General features: G+C 46.3%; 1 protein-coding gene across 1 annotated transcript in view; it reads left to right on the forward strand.

The window, feature by feature from the left end:
* The window catches only part of atrnl1a (attractin-like 1a), a 210,591-nt gene that overhangs the window by 176,194 nt on the left and 12,088 nt on the right, over positions 1–22,309 (forward strand). The window contains exon 29 of the mRNA XM_030379517.1: positions 21,554–21,668. Coding sequence (XP_030235377.1) covers positions 21,554–21,668 — 115 coding nt within the window. The remainder of the gene's footprint in view (positions 1–21,553; positions 21,669–22,309) is intronic.

The raw sequence follows: 22,309 nt of genomic DNA on the forward strand, positions 1-22,309 counted from the left end.
TGCCCTATCGCCTTGATCCCATGCCTGCGCCTCGCACTCGCTGCCACACAGCCGCGGCAAACCCAGCAATCTCCGGCTTTATTATTTTATTTTTCATCATTTCCTTTTTATTTTTGTCATTTCTTTCCGAAATTCTGACCAAGAAGATCTTATCAACATTGTGTCTCGCACGCACACAAATGAGCCCGCACACACACACGTGCACACACATAGGAAGACTCTCACACACCCACACTCTCTCCTTTGACAAAGTGTGCGTGTGTGGAGGGGGGGGGGCACGTAGCTCTGGAGTGAAATGAAACACACAATACCGTCTAACCAAGGCATAGACACCAAGACACAAATACATTTGTGAATGAATATACAAAACATTTGTTGGTGTTCTGAGGGGCATTCAGTTCCAAGTGATAGCCCTCATCCCTCCCCCACTCCACTGACACATCATCACACATCACCACCGACACATCATCACATCATCACCACTCCTCCGCCCCCTCGTTCCGTCTCCGTCTCCGTCGTCTCTGCGATGCGTCATGGCCGCGCCGCGAACAGACGAGGGAAGAGTCCTCAGCATAAATAGACGTCTCCACAGCCCCCCAATAAAGCGGCGGCCATGAGGTCAGCCGGAAGGAGGGCGTCGTGGGGGCCGCCACATCCCCCTGATGAACGGGGGCCCTCAGCTCGGTGTTTGTCTCTGCGTTGCTTCCCCTCATGCTGTTTAAAAGCAGCAGTGAACTGGGAACATGGTAACACTGTTTACTGCGGGCTGTTCTTATGGTCGTGCCGTTGTGGGGGGTTTAGTACAGAGTTCACACTAGACACCAACACAGTGTATACACAGACACACACACACACACACACACACACACACACACACACACACACACACCCACATGGGGACCAACACGCACACACACACATAAAGACGCGGACCGGTATATACACACGTGCTGTGTGCGAGTGGGTGTATGTGTGTGTGCGTGTATGTGAGTGTGTTTACAATACACACACAGGGTCATTAACCTTTGTCATGGATAATTACATTAACTCTGAAACAGTTAATTTGTCATTACAGTCACCTGTCCTTTTAACTACATTTTCCTTAGCTAGCAAACAGACGGACACACACACAGACAAACACACACACACACACACACAGACACACACACACACACACACACACACACACACACACACACACACACACACACACACACACTCAAACACACACACACACACACACACACACACACACACACACACACACACACACACACACACACACACACACACACACACACACACACACACACACACACACACACACACACAGGCTCAAGTCTGTGTTATTAACCCAATGACTCACACCTTTGTCAACATTAACCGAGCCACACCGACCGATTTCTCTTCATGTGCAGGTTGCACTTAACAAAAAAAACAGACAGCCCCCGTTATTTTCTTGGGACCCCTCCTCTGCTCTCCCCCCCTCCTTGTGATGGGATGAGGCGCCCTGGCTGCACATTATTCCACTGGCTGGATGGACACCATCTGCTGCCTCAGCTGGGCACACTACACCTGCCTCACCCCTCGCAAGACAGCCCCTCACAGACGCACTCTTTACTTCATGTCCCCTTCCTTCCTCCGTTCTCTCTTTCCTTCCTTCCTTTCCCTTTTATCCTTCCAGCCTTCCTATCTTCTGTCCTTCCTTCCTCCATTCTGACCTTCCTTCCTTCTTACTTTATCACTTTCCTACAATCCTTCTTTGAATCATTTCCTTCTGTCTTTCCTTCTGTCCTTCTGTCCTTCTGTCCTTATTTCCTACATTCATGGTGCTCTCTCGCTCACTCTCACTCTATATACATATCTCTCTCTCTCTCTCTCTGCCTTTCTCTCTCTCTCTCTCTCTCTCTCTCTCTCTCTCTCTCTCTCTCTCTCTCTCTCTCTCTCTCTCTCTCTCTCTCTCTCTGCCTTTCTCTCTCTCTCTCTCTCTCTCTCTCTCTCTCTCTCTCTCTCTCTCTCTCTCTCTCTCTCTCTCTCTCTCTCTCTTTCTCTCTCTCTCTCTCTCTCTCTCTCTCTCTCTCTCTCTCTCTCTCACTCTCACTCTCACTCTCACTCTCACTCTCTCTCTCCCTCTCATGTAACTTTGAATACCTTTTTTAACCAAACTTAAACCAAACCATCTCTCTCTCTCTCTATATTATTCATTACCATGCACTACTCAGAGCATGAGAGTGGAGCATGCGGCGCAATGATTGACAACAAACAGGCTTACATTGCAAGTTTGTCCAACTGTTGTTCAGATTAGCGTTTGTCCTTCGGTACTTTACAGATGGAAGATGTATTGGTACGACATTGGGTGAGGACAAAACTCCCCTTCCTTTGAGGGCTTTTAAGGTTGTCTCTGCTGCTCTTTCATTCACCTCGCAGAACACCGTGAAGGAACAGTTTGGGATTACATGCCAGCAGCAAAACACTCAGCCAAGTAATGCTGTTCATCCCATGGGTGAGGTAAAAGGTAGATAATATATATCGAAAATAGATATGTTTAAAAAGTATAGAAAGTTTAAAAAATATACAAATAAGTACAGTCTTATGTATTCATCAGATTGATTTGTTTGTCTGCTTTTCTATCTATCGGTCTATATCCTTCTCTGTATATTTTCTTCTCTCCCTCCATCTCTGTCGTCTGTCATTTGGGTTGTTCTGCCATTCTCTCTCTCTCTCTCTCTCTCTCTCTCTCTCTCTCTCTCTCTCTCTCTCTCTCTCTCTCTCTCTCTCTCTCTCTCCTGTAGTTATGGCCGTTCAATCTCTCTCTTTCTCTCTCTCACTCACTCACTCACTCACTCACTCACTCACTCACTCTCTCTCTCTCTCTCTCTCTCTCTCTCTCTCTCTCTCTCTCTCTCTCTCTCTCTCTCTCTCTCTCTCTCTCTCTCTCTCTCCTGTAGTTATGGTCGTTCGCTCTCTCTCTCTCTCTCTCTCTCTCTCTCTCTCTCTCTCTCTCTCTCTCTCTCTCTCTCTCTCTCTCTCTCTCTCTCTCTCTCTCTCTCTCTCTCTCTCTCCTGTAGTTATGGTCGTTCAATCTCTCTCTCTCTCTCTCTCTCTCTCTCTCTCTCTCTCTCTCTCTCTCTCTCTCTCTCTCTCTCTCTCTCTCTCTCTCTCTCTCTCTCTCCTGTAGTTGTGGTCGTTCTATCATACTCTCTCTCTCGCTCTTTCTCTCTGTCTCTTGTAGTCTGGGTCGCTCTATCATACTGTTTAGTGCCAGTTTCAGTTTCAGCTGAGCAAGCAGATGAACCCATTATGGCCTCAACTCAGCCCTCAGCCACAGAGCACACCTTAAGTGAGTGAGTGAGTCAATGAACGTGTGTGTGCGTGTGTGTGTGTGTGTGTGTGTGCGTGCACGTTTTTTTTCTCACAGGGGTATTTCAGGCTATTGTCTTCATGAAACAATCTGGAAAAATAATAACCAAATATGATGGATAAACACAAGAAGAACATGATTGTAAGTGTAGTGCGTCTACTCATTCTTTCTTACCCATATTTCCACCCTTTGTATCGCATTGCTTAATTTGTAATTGGTCGATTGATATTTAGTTTATTATTCACCCACACTTGGTTAGAAGCTGTGATGTGTTGCAACCAATTGCAGTTTGTTGTGCCAGTGGGCTAGTGTTTGATTGAACACTTGGCCCTGGATTGAACCAACACAGAGAACCTCCCTGAAAGTGCTCAATCCCTTGGTGGAAATCTTGATAATAGCCTGGGTACAGCGGCCAAGCTGGGGCCATGCCATGTCACCGCTGCCATTAACACAGACTACGATAGATAAGAGTCCAATCAATAGGCTTGATGGACTGAAGGGCTGAAGGAGAGTTAAGGCACACATCGGAATCAGGCTCCCTGTTTGGTGGACACCTTGTTTGGTGTCCAAAACAAGGCTGGAGCCTGGAATATGAAGCAGAATATGAACATAGAGGCCAGGATCGTCCAACGAGGCTATACAGACAATATCAGCAAGGCAAGACGAAAGTTGTTGGTGTGTGCGTGTGTCAATATGGGTCATTCTCACACAAGATACTGATCGGGCTTTAGGGCATGTACCTGAAGATGCATCATGGGACTTTTTGGTGGCGATCTGAAGAGAGTTGTAGTAATGTCAATTTGATTAATGTAAATATACCTAACTTTCAAACCTAAACAATGTTACCTCGTCATGACAAATCATTTCATGATTAATTACTATCAATGACCAAAGCACTATTACTGTCACATACTTCTGCGCCTATACGTGGGAAAAGGAGGTCATTGCGATGTGCGATGGGAAGTACCAATATTCCAGTTCTGTTACCTTCTCAACATGTGTGGAGATTCAGTTGCCATTGTAAGAAGGCCAGACACACCAACCACGCTGGTAAATTAGGGACACAGTTCAGGGTCAGATACATAAACAGGTTATTTCTAGCTATTGGATGTTGATGTCAATATGCAAGAGAGAGAGTGTGCGTGTGTGTGTGTGTGTGTGTGTGTGTGTGTGTGTGTGTGTGTGTGTGTGTGTGTGTGTGTGTGTGTGTGTGTGTGTGTTGTATATGACAACCATATTTTTCCTCATTATTCCAATTCCTCAGTGGTTAGCCTCTGTCTCTCTTTCAGCTTAATAATGAATCTGTTGCTCGGTTTCCCTTGTAGATCAATAACCGACCTCCCTCACCCCACAACACAGACGCACACACACACACACACACACACACACACACACACACACACACACACACACACACACGCAAACGCAAAAACATAGACACACACACGCATGCACGCACTTACATACACACACACAAACACACACACATACACACAGACACACACAAAAACGCACACACGCACAGACACACCTCGTCGGTCAATGGTACTACGTTTGGAGCACCACACTTAAAGGAATCATGATAGAGCACCTTTCATTGTCCACACAGGTGTGTTGTATGTACATGCATTGATGTTTGTGTGTGTTTGTGTGTGTGTGTGTGTATATTCCACAGTGCAGGTGTCTACACATCCTAGGGACCCTGAAAACACATTAATCTTTCCAGCTCTAATAGTGAAAGGAGTGCATGAGAGAGAGAGAGAGAGAGAGAGAGAGAGAGAGAGAGAGAGAGAGAGAGAGAGAGAGAGAGAGAGAGAGAGAGAGAGAGAGAGAGAGAGAGAGAGAGAGAGAGAGAGAGATAATTGGAGATGGAGAGAAAGAGAGAGTGAGATAGAAGGAGAAGAAGCGATTGAATGAGAGGGAACGAGAGCGGGGGAACGAGGGAGATAGAGCTTGAGAAAACGACATACTCTGCCCCTCAAATTAGGAACGCTTGAGGGGGCAGAGAAAAAGGTTTTGCTTTCATGAAGCATCAGGGGGATGATTCATTTGTTATTTCAGAGAGAGGTTGAGTGAGATAGAGGCAGTGTGACAGAGGGAAAGAAAGAGTGACAAAGAGGAAAAGTGGCCTATAGAGAAAGAGAGCGAGCGAGGTTCAGGTAAAGCGGGAGAGAGCGGTTGTTAAGTAGCTCCGCTGTCCTCTGTGGCAGTAATAGGATTGTTCGCTCACACACGCACTGATTTGAATGGAGATTCATAGGTTCTGGATGGTACTGCTGCCCTCACACACACACACGCACACATACACATATGCAAATATGCACACAAGCACACACAGACAAACGCACATGTAGACACACAAGCAAGCACACTCAGAAGCACACACGCAAACACACAAATACACACACACACACACACACACAAGCAAACGCACCAAAACTATGTTCATACACTCAGGCCCACATATAGACCGTAAATGCTCAAGGGTTCGATCAATATTATGTTGCCTCACCCTGAGGAAATTGTGATTCATAATAGCAAAATGCGAAGAAAAAAATATTAGATTTGATTTGTATATTTGGACATAAATAAATAATAAAGAGGTGGAGAGATGGAGCAATAACACAACAATTTCGGTGGGTGTCTCTCTGTCTCTCTCTCTAATTCATGTACATCTGAATGGGGAGGGAGACGGATGCCGGTGGAGACAGCAGGCAGATGAACACTCAGACCTGATGAATCAAGGAAGCTAGTCAATAAGCCATGAGCTGTAAGCTGGCACCTAGGGGCAGCTAGCCCGGTTCAAGCCCCCGCTCAACAGGAATCACACAACGGGCGGTGCCTAAGCCCCCTAAGGGACCCTCACATCGTGTGACTCAAGAGAACTCTGCTTTCCCACCAGAGACAGGACTGCTCTGCTGCAGCAGCCAGCCGTCCCTGAACGCTGAAGTGTATGTGTGCGTGTGTTTGTGTGGGTGTATAGATGTGTATGTCTATGTTTTGGGGCCTCGGGATGGGTTATCATCTCTACGTGAATGCTTGCACACACGCATGCGCATGCATGCGTGTGTGCTAGCATGTGCAGGCGTGCGTGTGTCTGTACCAATTGTGTGTTTACCTGTTCTAGGTAGAATTACCAACAAACATGTCAAGCATAGGATTGGCCGTGGCATGTGGTTGTCACAGTGATAAGAGCGCCCGATTTCATGGGGCGTCTTTGTTTATGTGTTGTTTCAACCCAGTATCACGCGATTTCGTGCTCATGCGCACAAACGTTAATCTGTGCGCATCGTGTCCCAGATCACGATTGTCCGACTTTTTTAGTGCTGCACAGAACGAAATGTAAACCAATGCAGTCTGAATGGGAGCGTTCTCCAACAATTAACGTCGTTTTTGAGGAGGTCTGTTTACAAATCAGAAATGTTGACATATATATAACTAGATAATAATAATATATACAGATATATAACTAGATGGTGCACTGTACTATCTGCGCTCACCCCTTCTGAAGCTTCTCTCTCTCTCGCTCTCTCTCTCTCTCTCCCTCCCTTTCTCTCTTTCTCTCTCTCGTTTCGTTTTGTGGAGCATGTCAATTGTCGGAGAACGCTCCCATTCAGAATGCATTGGTTTACATTTTGTTCTGTGTAGCACTAAAAAAGTCGGACAATCATAAAAAAAACTGAAAAAGGCACATTTCTAATGTGCCTTTTTCAGTTTTTTTTCCTCTTGCTCTGGGCACATTTCAAAAGCAAAATGCTAAACAGCTCTAACGCATCTAGACAAAGAAGAATACATAAATAAAGACAAATGAAGAAAAAGGAATACATAAACAGTCTCACAAAGACAAACAAGTGGTGCTGTGCTAGAGGCGCGTGCTTTGCTATTCTTGCTGGCTCAGCCCTGTGTATCTGGAGCAGCCCACCAGCAGGGGCCCTCTAAAAGGTCACCATGCTCCACAGGCCAAAGGTCGGCCACCTCCGACCTTTCCAGAGTCCCGCTGTCCAAAAAGGGCTAGGTGATGAGCCAGAGGGGGCGGAGCATGGGCTCCATTCCTGAGCCCCCTCCCTGAGACATGAGCACTGAGCTGTTGAGGTGGAACCAGGGGAACAACAGTTTTATAAAAGAAGGGGTGACTCATCTGTATTTGTTATTCGTCTACCCTAACTTCTGGTGATCAATGAATAGACGATCAAAGGGTCTTCACTCGAGATCCCATCCGGATCCATCTCCTTCTCTACCACCAGGCTGAATAAGATATCTCTTTCCGTTTCTTATTTAATCATCTCGCCCTTTAATGGGTGTATGCATTGCCGAGATTATCAATGGGCCAACGTGGGAAGTCATTATATGTTAACCTATCGTCAGTGATTGGCAGTAGCATAGCTACAAGTACTTACTAGTTAAACTACGTTTCTCAGTACCGTCGTGCTAACATCGCTGATTTCCTCAATCAAATAGCTCTTCAGTAGCTTATATTGGTCGAGCGGCTTCTACACAAGCTACGATTTCTCAAGCGTTTCCGGGGCTTGAGCACGGCGGAGCTTTCCTGCTGCAGTCTGAAATAAAACTGCTCAGGATCAGTCAAACCTAATTTATAGTCAACGTGTATGAACCGCGCAGGCTGGCGTGAACCAGAATGACCTCCTCCAGCCCTCGTGCACAGCTCAAACGGTCGTTTGTAGCGTGTCGCCCACCTGAAATTATGAAGCTCCACAGAGGGTCTGCAAACCCCACGTCCACACCGATTCAAAGGACCAAACTGCGGCTATAAATGCCATGCGATTGACGAATGGCGAACCCTGGTGACTTTAATAGCCGCTTACGTGACGCCACCGCCCCCATAAACGGACCTGAAGGTCTGGCCGAAGGAAGCACTTCCCCATGACAGTGAAATCACGTACCAAACCTTGGGCTTGTCTCAGTCATGCAAGCTTGAGTTTACCTGATGGAAAGATGGCTGTGCGGGACATCAGAGAGGAAACGACCGCGAGTGTCACATAGAAGATAGAGGGACACACTTTCTCTCGACAGCTGCTATAAAGTGGCGCATGTGTTCTTTTGTTTGTGGAGCAGGGAGAGCAGAGAGCACAGCTTATTATTTAGTAAACAATTGAAGTGAACAGAATGAAGATGGTTCATGTTGAATAAACAAGAATAGCTTGGATGTAGGAAACGACTTTCGCCAAGTTGCTGTAGCTAAGCTTGCTTTGTTTCTCTTCGGGATCACTTCAGTGTCGTGAGGTCCAACTAATGTGGAGTAACTGGTAGCTAAGCTCACTACACTTAACCATTTTTATATTGAAAACTATCAATTTCTTCTCACATTTTTATAATCTATGTATAGGTTGATCCATCACAATTAACCAATGCAGTGTTGGCATTCGACAGTTTGAGGCAATAGTGATGTGTTTTCCGTAGTCTTTGAAGACCGGTAGAAACAGCAACACTAATTTGGGCACATAATGTTGGCTGATTATGCTATTATCTCTTTGTGTTGTGCATTTGCTGAAATGAAACGTCATAAGAAGTGACCCGGGCCGCCACAGTTTGAATGATGTGTGGTGTTTCTTGGCTCTTGAGCATGTGTGAGTTCTTGAGGCAGAGTGTGTGCTCCGTACGTGGCTCTGACCTTTACAGTGGATTTAGCTTGGTCTCTGGGCCGTCTGCAGGGTGTTCTGCAGTCTTCATGGGGACCACCTTGTACTGAGCAGGCGTCCTGGGCCAGTGGGGCAGGGGGGAAAGCTGCAGTTATGCATTCCCTGAAATTGTGTGGAAGTTCGAGAACCTAATGTGTACACATATCTAATCACACATGCGCGGGTACACCCACACACGCACAAACAGACACTCAGGCACATACTGCTAATATTCAGACTCAAAACATAATAGAAACAGAAATAGAGGGAAGGACAGAGAGACAGACAATTAGAGAGGGAGAGGGAGACAGGGAGATAGAGAGAGAAATACAGAGAGACCGAGAGAGAGACTGAGAGAGAGATCGAGAGAGGGAGAGAGGGTGAGAGGGACGGAGAGAGAGAGAGAGAGAGAGAGAGAGAGAGGGAGAGAGAGAGAGAGAGAGAGAGAGAGAGAGAGAGAGACCAAGAGAGGGAGTGAGGGAGAGAGAGACAGAAAAAGGAAAGAAATGAATACCAAAATAAGAGAATAATTAAATGGTCACGTCAACACAAGAGAGACAGGGCAGCAGACAAACACAAAGCGAGAAAGAAGACAAAATGAAAAAAAGACGGACATGAAGTAAAACTATTTGATTCAAAACACAATATCATGGATGGGGAGGTATTGGGGGGGGGCATGCTTGGCTGCCCTGAGCTTCTCAGGAGGCCACGTCAGGGGGCAATTTCCCTGCCAGGGAAGTGTATGTCTGTGTGTGTCTGTGTGTTTGTGGTTGTGTGTGTGTGTGTGTGTGTGTGTGTGTGTGTGTGTGTGTGTGTGTGTGTGTGTGTGTGTGTGTGTGTGTGTTTGTGTGCGTGTGTGTGTGCGTGTGTGCGTGAGCCATTTTAACTGCCAACAGGGACAGCGGACACAAACAATAAGAAAGAACCCCAAAGATTGTGCAATAGCATGCAATACTGAGAGTTATCAGAGATATAGCTGTCTCTGCATCGCATTAGTATTTGCTATATTTTTATTTCATTTTCAAGATTCTGAATAGTTAATGAAACCATTTATTATTTTTTTGTTATTTTCTCATGACAAAAGCCTGTGATCCAAATCTGTATTGGAGCCATTTGAAATAAGATGATTCCATTCAATATTTGTGAAGGATTAAATGGTTGGATTAAATGCAGTGTTTTGCATCGTAGCCAGACAAGCCGTGTAACATAGGGATCTGCTAGGAATAGAGTAGGGTTCAAGCATGTCTGGGGCGATAAGTGATTCAGATAGAGATATAGTGAAATCAGCAGAGCAGAGATACAGTGATGATAGTGTGTGTGTGTGTGTGTGTGTGTGTGCGTCAGTGCGTGCGTGCGTGTGTGTGTGAAGGATGTTCCCAGGCTCCTTCCATGAAGGATATATGGTGGGGCAGTGATGTGGATGGAGGGGCGAGCAAGTAAATGACAAAATGATCAAAACCAATTTGGAAATGGGGCAGTGGAAAACCAGTTAAATCCGAGTGGAATGAAACTTGAGACCATCACCCCTCCACAACTTCTCCACAACCCTCAACAAAGTTATTATGCAGCTGCACCAAATGTATTGCTTTAGTAACTGTCATGCAGCTTTATTCACTGAACGCATGTTGAACACGTATGGAAAAACTCTCAGATACTTAATACTGGCCATGTGTGGGTAATCCTTCCTTTTGACAATGTGCTTTACATTTGTTATAATATTTACCCTACCACAAGAGATTAAAACTATTGCATGGATGAGAATAGCGTTCTACTTCTCCGGGGTGTATTAGCATTCCGTTGGCCAAAACCTCTTGTAGTACCTGATTGGCTGTTCTGTCGTCCAATCCGATCCTGTCACACAAACTTGATATAATCCTTTCAAACCCCTCTCTAGTAATTAGTATATTCAGATACATGCACAGTTGGGTGTGCTTTATAACACCAGTGCATGTAATGTATTACAGATACAAACTTGTTAGGTGTCAATGTCCAACATATTCACTGGTTCAATAGAAGAATAGAATAGAAAATAGGAGGTCACCCTGAGGCCCGATGGATGCAACGCTGCTATTTTACCACAGTGTTTTATTACAGTCATCTAAGTGTAAACAAACCAGGCATTTGAGCTAACACATCCCAGGCTGTAACTTGACATGCGCTTTTGTTGCAGCGTCTACGACCGTGATATGATATTTAAAGACGCTTCTCCTTGGCTCCGCTATGGAAATGCCCGTTTCCATAACTCAAAGGTATTTGCTGAGTAGTCTTGGAAGGGATGGGGATCATGCCGTTTTATCCTACGTCAAAATAATAGAGCAGAGCTCTCCATATCCTGCGATGAGATGACTCTAATCCCACTTAATGTGATTCCTAACGTCTTCGGTCTAGGCTAGAAATAGTAACTCTGGCCGTCTCCAACCATCACCAAACCATTCACCACCCATTGTGCTCCAGGTACGCGAGGTACTTAATCCTTATTCTGTTGTCTCTCATGAAACCAGAAACAACTGCTGCAGGAGCATTTACAGTAGAAATATAGACATCCGGTTGCCTGGAGCAGCACAGATCTACAGTGAAGGAGAGAGGGAGGGAGGGAGGGAGGGAGGAAAAGAAAGCTTTTTCAGTGGAAGATTAAACTTTGTCTCAATTTCCCCTCTTGGCCCGAGACGACTGGGCTGTCTCCGTCCTCTCCTCGATGTGTGAGTGCTACTCCGCGGACCCCTTCTCGCACCTTCTCCAGCCGCAGGCCGTAGAGACAGGAGGGGCGTGGGGAGGCAGAGAGGGCTAGGTGAGGAAGAAAGGGATGCAAGGGGTGACGAAGGAAGGCAGAAGGGGTGTATTTTGAAGAGGTTCCCTGGGAGCTTAGGTGAAGGCTGATGCCATGTGACCAGAGGAGAATGGGGAAAAAAGGACAAGAGGATAAAATGTTTTTACTCCAGGATAACCAAGCTATTCCAATATCCTGGAATGTCTCCCTCTTCATATCCTCTAGTGTCTCTCCGTCTCTGCTCCCATCTCTGTCTCTTCATCCTATCTTTTCGCCTCTGTGTTTTTGATGAACAGAGAACTACAGAGAGAGATCATTTAACTCATTGTACACCAATGCTACGTGTGGCCCATGGCTGTCCAGGGTGACTTATTCACACCGCCCAACCTGATCCCTAACATGGTTCAAATGTTAGGGTTGTCGGAGCAGGCAGGCAGGACCCAGACGCAGACAGTTTAGGGAGAACAGCACTTTATTTATGCCTAAAGGCTAATGCAAGGAATCAGGGAACTCAGAGGAACAAAGGAAAGACAAGGGCTTAACAAACGTAACGAGGAACAGCTGAGACACATTAGGGGAGGGAGCAGTAAACACAGGAGGGAAACACACCAAAACATGACAGACCATGACAGTACCCCCCCCTTAAGGGTCGACTCCCAGGCGACCCACGACAAGCAAAAAAAACAAAGAAAGTCAAACCAAAATGGGTGGGTGGAGGGGCGCCAGGAGGGGGGAATCAAAACAAAATAAATGGACTGGGGCAGAGCGGAGGGGTGTCAGGCGGGCGGCCAGAAAACTGCCCCAGGGCATGGCAGGGAGCCTCAGGCGGACGGCCTGGGGGGCAAGCAGAGGCAGAGTGAAGGCGGAACCCTTCAGGAGGCCGGCGGGAAGGACGATGAGGGCTCAGTCCCTCAGGAAGCCTGCAGTTGCAAGAAACCCCTCAGAAGGCCGGCAGCGGTGAAGGCGGAACCCTTCAGGAGGCCGGCGAAGTCGAGGGCGGGTCCCCTCAGGAGGAAGCGAGGTAGAGGGCGGGTCCCCTCAGGAGGAGGGCCAGGTAGAGGGTGGACCCTCTCTGGAAGGCGGGACCCCTCAGGAAGGCAAGGTTGAGGGCTGGTCCCCTCAGGAGGAAGGCCAGGTAGAGGGCGGGTCCCCTCTGGAGGAAGGCCAGGTAGAGGGCGGGTCCCCTCTGGAGGAAGGCCAGGTAGAGGGCGGGTCCCCTCTGGAGGAAGGCCAGGTAGAGGGCGGGTCCCCTCTGGAGGAAGGCCAGGTAGAGGGCGGGCCCCCTCTGGAAGGTGGGACCCCTCAGGAAGGCAAGGTAGAGGGCTGGTCCCCTCTGGAGGAAGGCCAGGTGGAGGGCGAACCCCCTCTGGAAAGCGGGACCCCTCAGGAAGGCAAGGTGGCCAGTCCCCCTCTGGAAGGCGAGGAGTGGGCTCAGGAACCGGACAGGGCTCGGGGACCGGAGTCAGTGCGGGAGCTGGATTGCAAGGTGGAACAGGGTGGTACCCCAAACTCACCACCCCCACTCTGATTGTCCGCAAGGGAGGAGGCTGGTAGCTAGGGACCGGGGGCAGAGGCTGGTAGCGGGGGACCGGGGGCAGAGGGCAGAGGCTGGTAGCGGGGGACCGGGGGCAGAGGCTGAGAGCAGGAGCGTGGAGGCTTAGGCCGGTCACCAAAATCCAGTGGCAGAGGCATGTAGCTCTCCGGCCAAAAGACTGTGGGGCTGAGCACCTCGACTGCCCACTCAGGCAAGACGTCCTCCAACTCGGGCCTTGACGAGACAGCCCTGTGCGTACGCCCCATCACAGCCTCCTGCTCCCTCCTGCTGGGAATGTTCTCCCAGCCATCCATAGCCACGATTATAGACACCAATAAATCCTCCAACTCACGGCAAAATTGAGCGTCCGCTGGGTCCAATAGTGGTGCTGTCATTCTGTTAGGGTTGTCGGAGCAGGCAGGCAGGTAGGACCCAGACGCAGACAGTTTAGGGAGAACAGCACTTTATGTATGCCTAAAGGCTAAGGCAGGGAACTCAGGTGACAACAGGGAACACGCAGGACGAACAACCACAATGACAGCACGAGGAACAAAGGAAAGACAAGGGCTTAAGTAACAAACGCAACGAGGAACAGCTGAGACACATTAGGGGAGGGAGCAGTAATCAACACAGGAGGGAAACACACCAAAACACGTCAGACCATGACATCAAAAGCCATAACATATTTTTCAGACAATACAATAGAAATAGTTTAGGGAGGAAGGAATGGAAGTTCATACATTTTATTACCAGTGAGTGTTTAAAAAAGTGTTGCATAGTGTAGCTCTTCGTAAAGTAACACTTGGTCAGCAGAAATCAGTGACTTGGCCCTTCTACTGAAATGGCGATAAACAAGAGAGAGGGCTAAACAACTGAGAGAGAAGGCTGGTTGGATGGGTGGATTTCCTCCCCCCTCTCTCTCTCTCTCTCTCTCTCTCTCTCTCTCTCTCTCTCTCTCTCTCTCTCTCTCTCTCTCTCTCTCTCTCTCTTTCTCTCTCTCTTTATCTCCCTTTCCCACTTACAGTGATTAGTTTGGGATTGGAGCCAGAATGAGTTCTCACTCTTGAGGCTTATGTAAGTCATAAATCGGCTTCATTATACTGACACTAGGGCTGCATGAATTATATTGTTACTTTTGCTATATACATTTCAACATAAAAAAGTATTTTTTTTATAAAAAATTCTCAAGAGAAACACTTGCTTATATGACATAAAGAAAGTATGGTTATTATGTTAAACTGTTGTAATCGACACAACAATCTACTGGACACTTTTAATTGCAAAATTAGTTGATGTATCACTGAGTTTAAGTTAACTTCAGCTTTAAACCAGCAGAGGCCGGGTAATCGTTCGTAGGCCTATTTCGGACACTATTGTATTGCCTTCATACATCAAACTGAAAGAATAGCTGTGGTCAGATAATGGATTAATAGGTAGTAGGGATGGGATAGCCTTTCATCACTAGAAGAATTGCAAACTGCAATTAGTCTGGGACCTCTTCGTTCCCTTTCGATTTCCAAGGGGCATCACCAATGGGAGCAGAGCATGGTTCAACTAAACAATGTGAAACGTTGAGTTCGCTAGTCTTGGTTTGGGGCATGTAAATGTTATTTCAGTTCATTTGCTTCAAAAAAGGTTTTTGGTCATAGTTACTGGACACAAACAAAAACACCCTTGTCTGTTAGAGGTGCTGGTGTCAGCTCTCTCATGTGAGGAGGCAGGGACATGGAGCGAACCTCCATCTGGTTATTTACCATCTAGTGTGTCTTTCACAAGCTTGGATCATTTTTGAAGCAACCCTTGATGTATTGTGTGGAATTAAAACAGTGGACAGTAGAAAAACAGAGTAGTATGTCCGCAGTGCACAGAGCCTTGTTTAGAATACAGGTGTTTCTTCTAGATTAGGAAAAGGCCAACCTTGAATTTCTCAGTTAGTATCAAGCAACATTTTCTTTTTTTGCCTTGAATTTAAATTGCATTGTTCACAATGTCACTGTGTGTTTGCATAGGAATATATGTTTATCTATATATATAGTTTTTTCTGTGGTGTAATGCAAGTGTACATTCATATGATTTGTTTTGTATGTGAAGGTTATTTCTGCTTAAGTGATAATTGGGCCCCTCACCTGAATGGTCTCAGTTAAAATTGTGGATTGTGGGATACTCTATATTAGTTTTTCTGATGGATTATTATGTTGACTTTTCTTGAGACCTAATGAGGTTTAAGTGTATGGTGTTTACACACACTCCATTACACAAACCAACACCTGTTCCTTGTTCTCTAACCTGCTCTCTCAAAGGCCTGAGAAACAGAATGTTGTGGGTATGCCAGTGTGCATCTATGTGTGCGTGTGTGCGTGTGTGTGTGTGTGTGTGTGTGTGTGTGTGTGTGTGTGTGTGTGTGTGTGTGTGTGTGTGTGTGTGTGTGTGTGTGTGTGTGTGTGTAGATTGATCATTGACACTCAGCAATGCTAAACAAACAGGAAACTCAAGTCACTAATTAAGCTGTATGCTGCAGCACATAAACCTGTTAGCACAAAAGGAAATGTGGAACCGGTATGTTTGTGTGTGTGTGTATGTGTTTGTTCTTGTATGCTTGTCCTATTCTGTGATATATTTGTCTCTTCCTTTGTTTTGCTCTCACCCCTCCCCTTTTTCCGTTTGGTCCTGAGAAAATTTGGCAAACAATACCTACTTTTATATCAAATGATATTGCTACTGTATTTCCCTCACTCTGAGTGTGTTCACACATTTGAGTTTTTATTTATTAAATAAAACATGTTAATTGGAATTATTTAGAACATTTTTGAAGTTCACATTCTCTTTTCGTCACCTAGTTATATTAAACATTCTAGACAGGCATTGTTTTAAATATCTTTTGAAATTATATGTGCAGCTGCACCTTATGGTAGCATACTGTGTGTGTAGGAGCGTGGGGGGGGGGGGGGGGGGGTTGTTGGTGTGGGTATGCAGTGGTGTGCAAGTTCACACTTGAGCTTGCTCAAAGTCCAGTTCACACAGAATAAAATGAACTAGTTCACGTTTATGGATCACAATTTAGAATTTTCAAGTTTACAGTCCCAGAAAACAAACTGTTCATGTTCATTTCTTCTCCTTTTATTCTATTATTTTTCAGTAGAACCTCCTCCTACCCATTCACCCCAAGTCCCCCAATCACCACTGCCCAAACTATAGAATAAAGATTGAAATAATAATGAGAGTATATGTTGAACCACTTAAACAATGTGTCACAATGTTTAGCAGAAAGTGAAAAACCAAGCTAATCGCAGGCCCCGGTCATTTACAGAATGTCAGTTTGACTTGGGTGGAGGATCTCTACGGCTGTTGGCTAGAGGCTTACCTTTCTTGTGATCAATATCATTAAGTCTCAAATATTTCCCCAGACTGGTCGGATGCTTCATTCAATATGTCTTTTTAAACGTGGTTCCAATGTGGCTGACGTTCGGGCTTGCTTCCTCAGACCCGGAAGGCACAGTTTGCATAAAAAACATTTTTTTTTTCTCCGATCAATTCTGTACTCGTTTGTTCATAAAATTAATTCAAATATTCATATCTACTATTGGCTTCAGCGGAAGATATTTTGTTGGTATTGTTTTTAGAAGCCATGCTGGCATACGGGTTACAGTAAATCCTTGGGTGTCGGTATTCAGTTCAGTTGTTGCAAATGAGTATGTTCAGTTCACGCTCACCAAATATATGAGTGTGTTCATTGAATGCTGCTCTTCCAGCGTGTTCTGGCGCAACACTGTGGGTATGTGTGTGTTGCCTTCAGTAATGAGGAGGGTCTTCCTCTGTGAACTCTGTGGTCTGATCTGGGGGAAGGGTCAAGAATGGTCAATACCTCGATTCCACTCTGACTCACAGCGGTCTTTGTTAGGACTCATCATCTGAGGAGTTAAATACAGTGGACTTTGACACACAGGGCCCTATCTTACATCCGGCGCAATTGACTTTCTACACTGACGCATGTGTCGTTGCTAGTTTGCAAATGGCGCCGAGCGTTCTTTTTCCTCAACCACCACGTGCCTGTAAATTAGGGAATGATCTTGCGCTTCTTTCGGTTCGGCGAAAGAAGGAGGCGTGTTCTGGCGCAAACGTTCCCCGGTGCTATTTTGCAGTTTCAGAAAACAATTGCGCCACAAACCAGAAAATACCGGGTTTAAAGTCAGTGGCGCGTTGTTCAGATGCTATTTTAAGGGTGCATGCATAATGTTGCTTGTGCACCTCGCGCATGCACTTTGCTACTCTCATCTACCTAGCCACACATTCTTAGTAAATTACCTGGGAAAGAACAGCTGACACAGCGGTAATAAGTTGTACTTTTAAATCAACGCATCTGCAAACACCGTACAGCAAACACATATGTTCTTGACACAGACATCGTGTACAAGCCCATAACTTTTAGGATTGATGAGTATTTGATCGTGAGAAAACATTGTTTTACCGCGAGTGAGTGTTAAAAAGAATGAATGAATGCGAGGGGCGCGTGTGTGCATGTGTAAAATAATTGATGAAAGCGGGCACACGTGTGTGCATCCATCTGTTTAAACACACGCAAACTAAACACGTAACGCATAATACAGTCCATGGCAATGTGTATTAACGGGGGGACACATGCATATTAGGAACACAAGTCGATAACGATAGTGCATACAATAATGGTAAAAAACAATGTTTGTTAATGTATTGCGTATATCATTAAATAGAACCACAGTTACCGCATATCATATGTATGTTAAGTTTTCTTTGCCGAAATTTATTTGAGGACTCTGTGTTTCTGAAGTTGTGGAAGAAAACGCTATTCTATGTGTGAATTAGGCCATATTATTTGGCAATAAACTGAGCCATTTGAAGTTTGAAATTCATGTGGTCATGCATCTGTCTCATCGGAGACTGCAAACACGCTGTCAAAATATCAACTCGTCATATTAAAATAAGCCCATGGCTCTTAAAGGGGATGGGAGATGGCACTCTCATTGGTTTATTGCACGTTACGCCCAAACCACACCTACGGGTAATTAGGCTACTTCGGACAAACCCTTTTTAGATTTGCGCCGGGCTAGCTGTGCGTGCTAGAGTGACCAACACAACCACGTTGGCTGACTTGCGACAAATGCTGGTCTAAGAATGGGTTGCCATCCCACAGCAGTGTGTGACCAGGCTGATGACCAGCATGAGGGGGAGGTGCCAGGCTGTTGTGGCTGTGTATGGTTCTTCCACACGCTACTGAGGCTCCTGTTTGTGAAATAAATAAATTGTTAAATTGCCAATTTTTCTTGTTTCTTCAAACTTCAATCATCCAATCCACCATACACCAAACGAGTCAATGGCAGAATAAGCTGTTAGGCGTTGGCAGAGAAGATTTGGCCAATTTTTCATGGGCGCAACCCACATACTCAGCTCTGCTGCTCATCCCTTATGTGCATGTTCCTTACAAATAGGGCACCATTTGAAAGGGAACTAAACAGGCTTTCCAACGGTATAAGATTTATTGCCAAAAAGCATTGTTACCACAGAAAAATATTCAACAAATTTCCTTCATTTTTGTGCTGAGTTTATTTACTTTTGTTTGCATTAGTTTATTAGCAATAATAATATGATTGCAGTCAGTCGCACACACACACACACCTATCAACAGTCCTGCAGTTTGTCTCACAAGCCGTAAAACTATACGGGAAGCAAATCATCGTGGTTCCTCTTCCAGCGAGCAAATCCTCTTACCTTACTTGTGTAAAGACGGATCCAGCTTTATTCAGAACATGCAGGATATAGAATACATGTTCTGGTTCATACAAAGAACAGCTGTGCTTGCCGTCCCTCTCTTGTGTGTACCCTGGATGTTCTCTCAGTTCCCCCGCCACCCAACTCTTGCCTCGACCCAGATCTGCCGCGGCGTTGAGTAGCCTCGGCAGCGGCGCCATCAATAGTTTTATTTCTTTAGCGAAAAGGGAACAAGTCAAGGAGCTCTGCTGCTGCTTCCGTGAGACACAGACGAGCGGAGCGCGGAGGCGGACACGGAGACACCCGATGGAGGAGGAGGGCATAGGAATATAGGCACTCGCAAAGAGTTTCTGAGTTTGACCCAGGCAGTTGAGCGGACGATGCGTGCGTGCAGACACCGGTGGGCCACCCTGCCTCGGCTCTCTGAAGGAGCAGCAGCCAGGGTGTAGAGTTCTATTGTGAACTATATTACATTTGTTTGCATTCATTTATTGTTAATAATAATAATAATTCATTTTATTTATAGGCGCCTTTCAGAGGCCCCACTGCAGGCCAGAGTTAAAAAAGAACAACAACAATAATGAATAGGACCCGACAAATTGACATTAATGGGATGAGTTGGGTGACAACAATTAGACAGAGTATGCCAGTTTAAAAAGATCTGTTTTGTGGAAAGTGGAAAGGGGGTCAAAATTACGGATGTCTGGTGGGAGGGTATTCCAGAGGTGGGGGGCAGATCAGCTGAAGGCCCTGGACTATAGTGACCAGGCGGGCAGGTGGCACAGTCAGATGAGTGGAAGAGGAAGACCTCAGAGTGCGGTTGGGTGTGTTGTGGTGCAGGAGTTCAGATATGTACGGAGGAGCGTGGGGGCCTTAAAGGTGAGGAGCAGAATCAAAGTGAATGCAATATCTGACCGGGAGCCAGTGAAGGACAGGAGTGATGTGATTCACGGAGGGGGTTCTTGTGATGATGCAAGTTTACGGATGGACTTGAGAAGGAGACCAAAGCGAAGGGTGTTGCACTAATAGATGTGTGGTGTAACCAGGGTGTGAACAAGGACGGCTGTACTATTGGGTGTGAGGGATGGGCGGAGGCGGTTGATGTTGCGTGAATGGTAATAGGCAGACCTTGTGATGTTATTGATGTGAGCTTGGAATGATAGCGTGCTGTCAAGGATGATACCCAGACTCTTAACCTAAGGGGAGGGGGAGGAGCTATCGATGGTAATAGAAAAACTGTCAGGTTTTGTCAAGGTGGATTTGGTGCCAATGAGGAGATCCTCGGTTTTAATGCTGTTATGTTTTAGAAAGTAGAAGGAGAACCAGGATTTGATTTCCTGTAGGCTAGGGTGAGCGGGAGGGTGGAGGTGGGCTTGGTGGATAGGTAGAAATGTTACATTTACGAAAAATATGGCCAAGAGGAAGTAGATAAATGATGAACAGAAGGGGGTAGTGACTGGGATTTGAAAGTTTAGAGTTGGATGAACTGAGTATGACCAGTTCAAGGGTGAGTCAGTGAGTCCAATGGAGGCCAGTCTGTCAAGGAGGAGGTTATGAGAAATGGTGTCAAATGCCACACTAGAAGAGTGAAGAATAGTGCGAAGTCCGGTGTCGCCATTAGATGAAAAGAGTTATTTCTCAATAATATATCAAACTTATCAGTGTCTTATGAGGTTACCATTGATGGTAATTTTAGATGGAGGGGGAAGTTATGGTCGTCCCAAGCTAACCTGCAGTTCCGGGTCAGAGTCTACTGTACTCTACTACAAAGTCTATCTCTGAGTTGGGACTGCAGAGGGAGGGAGAGAACAAAGAGAGGGGGAGAGAGAGGCTGGGAAAACAGGGTGGGATGAGAGAGAGAGAGAGAGAGAGAGAGAGAGAGAGAGAGAGAGAGAGAGAGAGAGAGAGAGATACATGGTTGGTGTGTAAGTTATGGATATTACCAGTCTCAGTGGTAGTCTGTTAACATGCCTGAGGAGAATGGATGCTGACAGCATCAACCCCACACACATACCGACACACACAAACACATTGCATGCCAGAGTATTTGCCTCCGCTCCCTTGGGGTCCGGTTGGCTCCATCTTCATCAGCCCGACTCCGTGCTCGGGGCCCGAGGGCCCAAGGGCCTCCCTCCCTGTACGGGACCCCAGGGGTCGCTGGGAGGCATGCCAATTTTCTCAGTGTTTGAGCGGGGAGAATGGAACCATTATCAGCCATTGTCAATGGAGTAGGACACATACACACACGCACACACACACACACACACACACACACACACACACACACACACACACACACACACACACACACACACACACACACACACACACACACACACACACACACACACATACCGCCACATTCGTTGTGCTCTATGCCTGAGGTACACATGGGTGTACTAATTGTAAAGTATTATCGTGTCTTATATCTTGTGTGTGTGTGTGTGTGTGTGTGTGTGTGTGTGTGTGTGTGTGTGTGTGTGTGTGCGTGTTTGTGTTGGTGTGTTTTGCAGTTCCTGCCTAAGCCCATAGCTATTGAACCATGCTGGGGGAGCCGAGCCAGTGTCCTGACCGTCCTCCTCTACCTCCCAAGACTACCTTCAGGAATACCTCCACCTGGACAATCTGGTAGGACACAGACACACACTCAATTGCACATGTGCATGCACACACAAACACACAGACACACAGACACACAGACACACAGACACACACACACACACACACACACACACACACACACACACACACACACACACACACACACCAATTTAAGTTTACTTGAGGCACTGCTTTGGTCCCATGAATTGCCACACATGTTGACAGAGACATCAGACACTCACTCACACACACTCACACACACACACACACACACACACAAACACACACACACAAAAAAACACAAACACACACACATGCACACACACACACACACACACACACACACACGCACGCACGCACGCACGCACGCACATACACACACACACACACACACACACACACACACACACACACACACACACACACACACACACACACACATACACACACACACACACACACACACGCACTCAGCTAGTCTAAATAGAATGACTAACGAGCCCGCCGGAGCTGTAGTTTATTATTCAAAAAGGATTTTGTCTTTCAATAAACATGTCATCTGAGTCCATATCACAGCAAAGCACTGAGGAGAAACATATGCACCGCTGCTTTCAGCAAAAGACCCCCTTGCTCATGGGATGTGAGCCTGCCTGCTCCAACTTTCAGCT

The sequence above is a fragment of the Gadus morhua genome, chromosome 15 (assembly GCF_902167405.1).
Source record: "Gadus morhua chromosome 15, gadMor3.0, whole genome shotgun sequence".
Lineage (NCBI taxonomy): Eukaryota > Metazoa > Chordata > Actinopteri > Gadiformes > Gadidae > Gadus > Gadus morhua.